General features: G+C 39.5%; 1 protein-coding gene across 2 annotated transcripts in view; it reads right to left on the reverse strand.

Annotated features, from left to right (window-relative positions):
• LOC135200857 (inner centromere protein-like) overlaps window positions 1–10751 on the reverse strand; it is a 57682-nt gene extending 46931 nt beyond the window's left edge. For both annotated transcript variants that reach the window (XM_064229562.1, XM_064229561.1), the window contains exons 1-3: window positions 10571–10751; window positions 9243–9336; window positions 7294–7347 (exon numbers count right to left, since the gene is read on the reverse strand). In XM_064229562.1, the coding sequence (XP_064085632.1) occupies window positions 7294–7347; window positions 9243–9336; window positions 10571–10623 (201 nt within the window). In that variant the 5' untranslated portion in view covers window positions 10624–10751. The remainder of the gene's footprint in view (window positions 1–7293; window positions 7348–9242; window positions 9337–10570) is intronic.
• Between the last annotated feature and the right edge of the window lie 374 nt (window positions 10752–11125).

Consider the following 11125-nt stretch of genomic DNA (forward strand, 5'->3'; position numbering starts at 1 on the left):
AGCAAGGTAGTGACCTGTGAAGCTGTTGAGTTCTAGAGGATCTGTCAACTGGGACGTGACCACAATGCAACTAGATCCTACATTACAGACATCGAATTCGGGTAATGCATTCCTAGAGATGCCAGCAAGGACGTGACCTGTGTAGCTGGTGCTCTCTAATGAACTGTCACGGGGGCGTGACCACAATGTGACAGATCATATAGGTGTTGTTTAGACACCGAATGCTGTTTATGCTTCACTAGAGTTGCCAGCAAGGACGTGACCTATGTAGCTGGTGCGCTCTAGATGATTTGTCAACTGGGACGTGACCACAATGTGACAAAACCATTTAACCCTACTATGAGGGCGAAGCAAAAAACATTACCATTATTTCCATTTTTTGGTAGGAAAAAAAAAAACTTTACTAGCGTAAAATAGTCCATTCAGGGAAACAAAATTCTGTCCAAAGAAAATGGTTCCCATCAGACTCATCCATCTTCTCACTAAGCACGTTCTCTCTGGAAAGTTCCGCGCGCCTGGAATGTTCCAAGCACGTCTTGAAGGCGACTCTCGCCTGGAACGTTCCACTTGCGTGGAAGGTTCCGCGCGTCTGGAAAGTTCAGAGTGGAATTCTGCGCGCCTCAGACAGTGTCGCCTGTCTGTGTTGTCCACATCTGGCGTTTGGCGCTGTCCGCGTACAACACTTTTGCCTGTCCGGAGTGTCCACGTCTGGCGCTTGACTCCCGGCTGGCGCTGTCCCCGTACGACACTTTTGCCTGCCCAGAGTGTCCGCGTCTGGCGCCCGGCTGGAATATCGTACGATACTATTTTCCCGTCTGGGCTGTCCGCCTTGTCCAGGTTGTCCATATCTATCGCTGGACGCCTGTTTGGCGCTGTCCGCGTACGATACTTTTCCCCGTCCGGGCTGTCCGCATCTGGCGCCTGGCTGGCGCTGTCCGCTTCGGACACTCGATTCTGTCCGAGCTGTCCGCGTCGGACACTCGCTCTGTCCGCACCTCTGGTTGTCCGCCTCGGACAATAAAGACGCTTGTCCGAGTCGTTTTCCGCATCTTCGAACTTCAAACATGTATGTAAGATGACGAATAGGACTCTAAGACGAACTCTTTGAGGATGCCTTTCCAACGGCGATCCTTGGCAGTCTGGGTCGTCACAGATCCTGCCGAGGGGACGCCTGATCGGTGGGGATTCTCCGTAACCTCCGTACGGCTTTCGACATTCCTTCTCCTCTGGGCCTGGGAGCTTGGAAGCGGTCTAGACCTGGGAGCGAGACAGAGCCAATCAGACGCACCCTCCACTGCAATGGGGAACACTATAATCACTTCTTACCTTTTAATAGCTCGCATTTTGAGCTACATCCATTTATCTTCAAATTGCAACTATGAATTTGTAGTTTCTGTGAAGTAAGAAGGTGATGAGGATGCAACACTACTAGTACTGTTAATACTCTAACTGCTCGTTAGTACAAGTAGCCAATAAAACTTCTAAAGGAAGCGTGTCTAGTTATATTCTTTTCTGACTCCCTAAAGTAGAAAGTCAGTATATTTCCTCAATCAATTCTAACACTTATTACACGTATTAATGAATAAATATTAATATTTCCCTTTCTTGCAAACTATGTGAGTGTCTACCGACAATTTCGGTAGTTACACGTCATATATTCTTCGAAATTTTCGAAGCCAAATTCATTAAAAAGTTAATAATAGTTAATAAAAGCATATACCGAGCCAAAGACCCAGTACTTCCCTGCAAAAGACAGCCCAGAAGATCGATGGCGATGAAACACGAAAATCAAGTCAGGAGGTACCGCAAACGTATGTTTACAATACGGCGACAGAAAAAAATCTGGTTCTAGAACAGTAATGGTTCCTATTCCTGCCACCCAGCGGCAGGCCGGTAGATCACCTGACCTACCTGCAGCGTGTGCCGCGAAATTTGAATTTCTGTCGGGGACGACGGAGTCTATAGCTAAGTATATATCTGCCAGGGAAGTTGAATGTATGAAAATTACAATTACATCGCAGATATAAAACATAACTCATCAAAGTTACAGACCACAAAGCACAATACATCTTGTCCACATTACTTCAAATTAGTATACCAAACTCCATTTTGTTTCTTACTGTACTTAAAAGAAAATAGTCCAAATACAACTTCAGAACTGAATACAAATATGAGCTGATTCGATAGTTTTGAATATGCCTTCTCCGTGATATTCTGAAGTCCAGTGAAACCGTTATAAGTGATACTGTGTGTATGTGTAACAAAACAAGTCAGCCGCCAAAGACGTTACAAGTTAGCGTGGCTGGGCAGTTCAAAAGAGTGCCATGCAACTCTTTATCCCTTCGTGATTGGCCCCTTGTGTCTAAGGAGCCAGAATAACCAATCAGCTTCTTGCACAATGATGCCATCTGAAAAGGGGCATTTGAAACAGGCCGCTCTACCGGTCAAATCAGTGCGTTGGCGGGTCTCATAGAGAACAGACAAACTGGGTCGAGTGTGCCCAGTGCCCCCGCAGTCCCGTCGCCGTCGGCCGCCACACAGAGACGAGTGTCAATAACAGTCTAACCTGCCGTCCGGTTGTGCACTAGCATAGTTAACGTAATAATTACAGTTAAAGGCCACCTGTGTAGCTAAGAAGAATACACCTGTGTTAAACGTTTCATCAATTATTATTTTTGCATGACCTCTATTGCATGCACGTGAACTTATCTCTCTCCTGTTTATTCCTTCATATCCCGAACCCACAAATGACCGAGATCAGGTCATATAATTTTGGTGTCAGTCGTGGGGTTCTGTAAGGTCCTTTAAGGTCCTGCGGGGTCCTTTAAGGTACTTTAAGGTCCTGTGGGGTCCTGTAAGGTCTTGTGGTGTCTTGCAGATCCTGTGAGGTCTTATACAGTCTTATGAGGTCTTGTGAGGTGTTAAACAAACGTTATTGTTAAATCATTTTAGCCGACAAACAGTGATATGAAGTGAAATGAACATGGAAACGAGAGAAAATAAAAACAGTTATGGCTAAAGCAATCGGCAGAAAAGTGGCGAACCGTGCTAAAAATGGGAATAATAAATCGAGTGGCCCTACCATTTCGAAATGCACAGTGCCAACCAGAAAGACAGTGTACAATCACACACCCTACGATTTCGAAATGCATAGTGCTAACCAGAAAGACAGTGTACAATCACACCATATGTACGATTTCGAAATGCATAGCGCTAACCAGAAAGACAGTGTACAATCACACACCCTACGATTTCGAAATGCATAGCGCTAACCAGAAAGACAGTGTACAATCACACCATACGATTTCCAAATGCACAGTGCTAACCAGAAAGACAGTGTACAATCACACACAATACGATTTTGAAAAACGCAGTGCTAACCAGACAGATAGAGTGCGATCGTATAAATAGTTAATAAATTACCGCTGTTATAGACAGTTTTGCGACCAAATTCGGTGACGAACGGGCGAGAGAGAGTTCGAATCTCCGGAAGTATTAACAAAATATTAGAAAAATCCGTTAAGACAGAGACTAGTGGGGGAGAATTCAAAATCGACGGTTGCAGCGCCAAATTCAAACGACGGTGGTGGCACCCGAACAACCTTCGTGACCCCCCGAGTAACCGACTTGTGTAGCAGACCAAGTAGAGGATAACAAACGTGTTTTGAACGGAGAGATGGCGACCGGTCCAACCTCACCAGGAAGGACGGAAGTTGGCAGTAGCAGGAGGTAATGCCAGGATGGTACCCCTGGTTATCCCCAGTGCCGCGGGACTGCTGTTACGCAGTGCCCGGGAACAAGGGACGCCTTGTTGTGTTGTTGAGAGGGAAGGAATACCAATCCTCAACCTCTGAGAAGTAGAAGACAATCTGTCCACCCACGAGTCAAGAATGCTGAGACAGAGAGAGGTCGACCAAAGCCTCTCCCCCGTGACTCCGTGGGAAGGGGAAAGTCACTCCTACTTCTGATCGCGACATATCGAAGAGTAGAGGGATGATGTTAAGGTGAATAGTGCAGAAGTTCCCTTACCAACCTCGACCCGTGAAGGAAGTCACGATACCTGCCTAAGGTATGGATAGGATCAAGCGATGTTAGAATAAGGATTAGCTGACTGACGTCAGATGACAGCCAGCAAACCAGTAAGAGAATCCAGGCTCGATGTGAAGAAGATACAAGCAAACTAATAGCATCAGTAGTGGATCGCCGGCACCGCTGCTGGCACTAATAGTTCAAGCTGCTGACCTCTGAGCAAGTTGCATAGAAAACGGGAACATCTCAACCGTATGGCAGAGAGAGAGAGAGGGACAGTTCAGGATAGTGTCTTGGGACACTATGGGGATGTGATGAGAGGATACCCTTCACACCCCCAGAGGTGGGAAACCCTGCCCCGCCTAGAGCCGACGTGATTGCTAAAAGTTGTCCGACTTATGTAATATTAGGTATTAGATCGACTGCACAATGAACGAGTTGCGTAGCCTTTAGTAGTGTCATCAATGGCATGTTGTGTTAGGGAAATGCAGATAGGGAATTTGTAAAAAGTAACATTAGAAAAAAAAAAAAAAAAGTATAAAAAAATAAGAGAAAGAAAAAAGGATGGTTCTCTTAGGCCGTATTCTGATTATAGTTAAAGTATCACGAGCGACAATTCATTCCATTTGTCCCGATTGAAGAACTGTGATTAAGATTTAAAGACAGAATTATTAACGTAAGTTCATTAAAGTGTTCGTCTGAGTAAAGTAACAAGACTGATATATTTGTTGAAGAAATTATTAACGTAAGTTCATTAAAGAGTTGTTCTAGTAAAGTAACGAGACTGATGTATTTGTTGAAATAGTAGTCTGAATTTCATTGAAAAGACAAGTAATTTTTAAATTTGATAATGAAGTGAGAACAAATTGTATTTTATCCCTGATGCAGAAATGTCCTTAAGAATGTTAGTTTCTCAACAAGATCGTAGGATCAAACAACTGTTAGAGTTTGCATTGTGGAGATTGATCACATATAAAAAAAAGTAATATGAGTAGCAGACGCTCTTCCCAAGAGTACTGTAAGACATGAGCCACACAGAGAGAGAGGAACTGTGAGGCATACAGTTAAATGTTTCAGTTACACCTATGGGTGAGTTGCACAGAAAACAGAGGCAAGTGAGTCAGCTGTTGTATGAACATGTTGAGTAAGAGCCATGGAAGTGTACATGTGATGAGTGTATGTGGGTTTGCAAGTGTGTATGGGAGTTGACTGACCATCCACATAATTTGTAAGTGCGTGTAGCCGCCTTAGTAGCATACCAGCGCGAGTCATGAGTAAATGTGTCCGTCACAAAGTGAACAGAGTAACAAAAACATGCTTATGCACTTTTGTTTCATGTCAGTTATTGCTGAGAAATTTGTGTCTAATTTTCTAAACATTTTGTTACAGTTCCAAGCATATGATGAGTGAGTCTATGTGTTTATAACTTGATTATTTTTTATTGCATTATTAATTTGATTGCGTTTCAAGTCACATTAAACATCTTATTGCAATGCATGTCATTTTTATTAATTTCTATTGATGTCAATTATACTGTGTCCAGAATTTCATATCGTTGTCAGTGCTGTTTATACTTTGTCAGAAATTTATGATTTTCCATCGATGATGTGGGAATATGAGATTATTTTGAAAAAAAAATTTTTTTTTTTTGTAATCTTTGAATTTTTATATTTTATTTTTTCTTGTTTTTATTTTGTTGCAGAAGGAATTCAGTAAGTCTTATTATACTTTTACCAGACTTCTTATGAGTAACGTTTCATTTTTGACTCATGTTCTGTGAATTTTTGTTTATGAATTTAGCTTTTTTGAGCTGGAACTGTGACTATCCGTTTTGTTATTGATGTTATTGAATGTGAACCTAAATTTGTTTTTCTGTATGACACATTGTGAGGCGTGAGATTCATTTGTTGTAACTTGTGTTTGTAACACGCCAAATGGCCCTACCTTAATAGTTTTAAATTTTGCACAAACTGGATGGTACGACACTCAAGGCGGTGTGGCACTCAAAGAAGAACAACAATGCGCAAATCATAAGATCAGTGTATGTCTTGCGGGACGCAAGAACTGGGGAGGGAGTGATGAGCTGATTCGATACAGTTTTGAATATGCCTTCTCCGTGATATTCTGAAGTCCCGTGAAACCGTTATAAGTGATACTGTGTGTATGTGTAACAAAACAAGTCAGCCGCCAAAGACGTTACAAGTTAGCGTGGGCTAGGCAGTTCAAAAAGTAGTGCCATTGCATCTCTTTATCCCTTCGTGATTGGCCCCTTGTGTCTAAGGAGCCAGAATAACCAATCAGCTTCTTGCATAATGATGCCATCTGAAAAGGGGCATTTGAAACAGGCCGCTCTACCGGTCAAATCAGTGCGTTAGCGGGTCCCATAGAGAACAGACAAACTGGGTCGAGTGTGCCCAGTGCCCCCGCAGTCCCGTCGCCGTCGGCCGCCACACAGAGACGAGTGTCAATAACAGTCTAACTGCCGTCCGGTTGTGCACTAGCATAGTTAACGTAATAATTACAGTTAAAGGCCACCTGTGTTAAACGTTTCATCGATTATTATTTTTGCATGACCTCTATTGCATGCACGTTAACTTATCTCTCTCCTGTTTATTCCTTCATATCCCGAACCCACAAATGACTGAGATCAGGTCATATAAAAGTTACAGACCACAAAGCACAATACATCTTGTCCACAATACTTCAAATTAGTATACCAAACTGCATTTTGTTTCTTACTGTACTTAAAAGAAAATAGTCCAAATACAACTTCAGAACTGAATACAAATATACTCTGACATTGGCTGCTGGAGGAAAAATAGTTTACTTCAAAGCAGATGCCAATCTATACTGTTGTCAATGGGAGAGCTGTACCTTTATACAATAATTTTTTCTTAATTACTTGCCATCAAAAGATATTTCAGTAAGAATTTAAAATTAATAGCATATATGGCTTTCTTCAGTCATATATAACCTGTAACACAATCCTAATTTCATGTCCAGATGCAAACAACACAATACTGGGTCATGCATTAATTAAGAGGTAAATTTTCATGAAATTTGTCTTCTAACAAATGTTCATACCTCATCCACATTGAATGTAATAATTTGCTGAATAAACAAACAAACATCTTCTCACACAAGTTATTATTTAAGCTCTAAATCAAAAATCTTATCTCTAGTGGATAAAATGAATCTAGCTATCTCTCTAAAGACTGGAACTTGAAAAAAAAGATATCGGCGGTTTCGAGACACAAAGCTTACCTTTACTGCTTTACCTCCGGAGTGACGTGTGACCCTTACTGGAGAACGAATAACCTGCACACAGTAAAATTCTATCAGTATTTCTTACCTGCATTAAACAAGATAAAAAAAATGATGATTCAAAATTACACTAAAACATTAAAACATTAACCTGCAGCAGTAACTGGATGATACAGAATAGTACCATCAAGCAAAGGATCCACAGCTACTAACCATTTAAAGTCTGTTGTCGCAGTTTTCTTGGCTATTTTTTATATATGAACTGCATCTTCTTCATATTTTGGCACAGCATGTTTTAGACCATCCAGTAATTTTGGGCAATATAATGAAGTACCAGAATTTATTGCTTAAGGCCATATACTCTTGAACTTTTTCAATTTCCTTAACATTCTTTGTAGATATCCGAACACCTGTCATTGGCTTAGCTAAAGGGTTAGGAAAGAAGCCCTACCCACTCTTTCTCAAACTCATGAATGGAAGTGTACTACGGTATGGCTTTTTATGTTTTACATGTCCAAATTAGTTTCATATATATTAAGTTTTAGTTTATCTACATTTCGTTCTTTTGAAGATTATGGACCGACACAAAATTACAGGTACGTACATATATGTTAATTTTGTCATCCATGCAAACGTCTAAAGCCAACTGTAGCTGCAAGTTTACATTGTCCATCCAACTGTATCAGCTATGGTAAACAAGTTGTGGCATTGTCATCGTGGATGCTGTAATACATTTACATTACGGGTGTTAACCACATATAATATAGCGAAGGTAGCCAATGGGCTAAGAATTTTTCTGAAAAGGTGAGTGATAATCTCTTCACGGGTTTCCTTTAACATAAATGCACTGGAACATGATTGAATGATTTTAAAATTCTTTTGTTTCGCCACAAAAAACAGCAGTGACGACTACCATGGGAAGATGAATGGTCAAATGTTCCTTTGATGGCTGACATCGCTACTTTTACCATCGCTTCCTGAGCCATCGGTCCTGGTAAGACGTCATACCATGCTAACAGAGGCTAGTCATTGCTCAACATCTGCTTAACTGGCCAACTACAACCCCATTCTCATGGTAATAAATAAAAACTTACATGATATATAAAAACATACAAATGCCTATATGAGAACACTGAATAGGGAAAGATTATTGTCGGTAATTCAAAACATAAAAAGCCATATCATAGTACATTCTTCCATTCATAAGTTTAAGAGAGAGAGAGAGAGAGAGAGAGAAACACATGAGCAGGGCTTCTTTTCTAACTCTAGCTAAGCCAAGGACAGGTGTTTGGATATCTACAAAGAATGTTGAAGAAATTGAAAAAGTTAAAGAGTAAATTACCTTAATTAAGAAATTCTGGTATTTCAATATATTGCCCAAAGTTACCGGAGGATCTAAAACACACTGTGCCAAAATATCAAGTACTAGATACAGCTGATATATAAAAAGATGTTCAAGAAAACCTATGCGACAACAGGCTTGAAATGGTTAGAAAACCTAACATTAAAATGATAAATTTTTTATCAATTTGTATTTTTCATAACTAACAAACCTGAGGTTTTAACATTAGGATAATCTTCTAGCACCAGCTGGAAATCTGGTAAAATTAATAAAAACTTGTTAAAAAAAAAAAAAAAAAAAAAAAAATGTAGAACTTTAAAACAGCATCCTCAACCATTCAGGTATATCTGCAAATACTACAGTAAAGTTTTCTGATTTTTTTGCTATCTAAAGTCTACAACCAGACAACCTTTATTCATTATGTATATGTTAGCTCCCGAGGCGTATGGGTTTTTGTCATCTACCCACCTAAACACAAGAAGTTTCTTCCACATAAAATTATTTCTGTGGCTTCACTACCATTTAGCTTGGGGAAGCTAGCTTTACTACTTAAACGAGCTAGTTAACAGCAGATCTCTAGGAAATTAGAAATAAATAAGCAACTAACCTCTATTTGGTCACATGGAATCTCCTCCACCTCCTTTAAAATATCTTTATGGAAAGGTGCTCTGTTGATAAGCCCAAGACGACCATCTTTATCACTGAAAAAAAAAAAAAAATTACAATATTTTTGGGGAGTTCTACAGCTACAAAGCTCTTACGTTAGACTTATTGCCTGGTGTGCAGTTATTTACCAAAGATGGGTAACCAAATCAATGCTTCTTATCGTCTACAACAGGCAAGGTAAAAATTTATAATGAACTAAATCTTCCCCAACTACAAGTGCTATCCATTTCATCCTGGAACTCTGTCTGTAAATCAAGGTATGTACCAACTGGAGAGGCTGAAGACTGATAAAAATGAGATTTTACTAAGAATGAGCTAAACCCCCCAAAAAAAATTTTCTTGTATCCATTTAAATTACAATTTCCTAATTTACTTAAGCATGCGGATACGTATATAGTAAGAAAAACAGAACACTGGGAAAACAGACCTAAATTTACATATTCAAGATTAGGTATCTTTATAGTACTGGTAACAGCTAAAATTAAGTTAAAACTGATGCTTTCCACTTGGACATCTTTTAGGCCTCAAAGCAATATCCTGAGTAACCTTAAATTTTTCTTTTTTTAACAATACCCAAGAGTGGGCAACCTAATGCTCTTTTCTAGCCAGAACTGAAGAAATCAAGAAAAAAAATCATGAAGAAAAACTGCCAGTTTATTCCTCCCCAAGCTACATCCAGTAGACTGGATTATAGAAGCAAATATTGCTGTTAGACAACCTGGACATATATGGTTGTCCTCTTAAGAATTCTGATCAGGAAGGTGCTAGCGAAGTTGTGAAAGTTGTATAAATAAAATACTGTGACTGACAACTGCCAATAAAGTTATTCATTATTGTATAGTTTTAATCTCAAATTTTTGCTTATCTAAAAATTTCAATCTCTAATTTTTGCTTATCTAAAAACTTATCTATAAATTTTTATAAACCAAGAGATGCATAAGGAAAAGAAAGAATTGGGATGAAAAGGGAAAAGACTTGTGTTATTGTTTGTGTATGATCCACAATATCACAAGAGGCCTAGATAGCCCATATTTATTAGGATTAACCTTGAAAGGAGAGCAAGAAAATGTTTTCATAATACTGTATAGTATATACTTAACACCGGTGTTAAAACCTCAGCTCTCCGCATATTTTCATACAAAATGGCTGAAGTAAATGGCACGCTACATGAATTTATAAGTATTAAATAGTTAAAGGGTTAAAAATTAGGTTGATTAATACAAGGATAAAAATGTAACACTAATAACCACAATGCAATACAAGCCTTACCTGTTATTTGGACGAGGCGAAAATCGTAAAGGACTGGCTACTCTAGATACCATCTGTTGCTTAGATTTTGGTGTTCCACTCTCTGACTTAGGTGAACAGCAATCTCGTTGAAAATCCAGCTTGGAAGCAGGAGATCTACAATTTTTAACATTAAATGCAGAATCCTTTTTTAGGGGTTTCTTAGAAATCAGGAACCTGTCTAATGTTTTAGAGCGTGTTAAACGCTGATTTGTAGTGCTTTTAGCTTCTATTGGGTTTTGATAAAGAGTTACCATCATCAGAAGAGGTTAAAATTCTTGTGGTAGCCTGGTATTTTGAATAATTCTAACAGCCTTTGACCCAGGACTACAAGGATAATTGTTTGCCTGAAACAGAATCAGATGAGCATGCAGAATTCTCTTTATCAGATTCACTACCCCTCTCCTCCTCAAACTTCTTCCGTTTTGTTCTTGTTGATCGTGAAGGTTGATTCATTTCTTGTTCTGCTTGCCGCTTCTTTGTTCGAGTAGATCTTGAACTGGAATCTGACATTTCATTTTCACTCTGTATCACCAC

The sequence above is a fragment of the Macrobrachium nipponense genome, chromosome 27 (assembly GCF_015104395.2).
Source record: "Macrobrachium nipponense isolate FS-2020 chromosome 27, ASM1510439v2, whole genome shotgun sequence".
NCBI lineage: Eukaryota > Metazoa > Arthropoda > Malacostraca > Decapoda > Palaemonidae > Macrobrachium > Macrobrachium nipponense.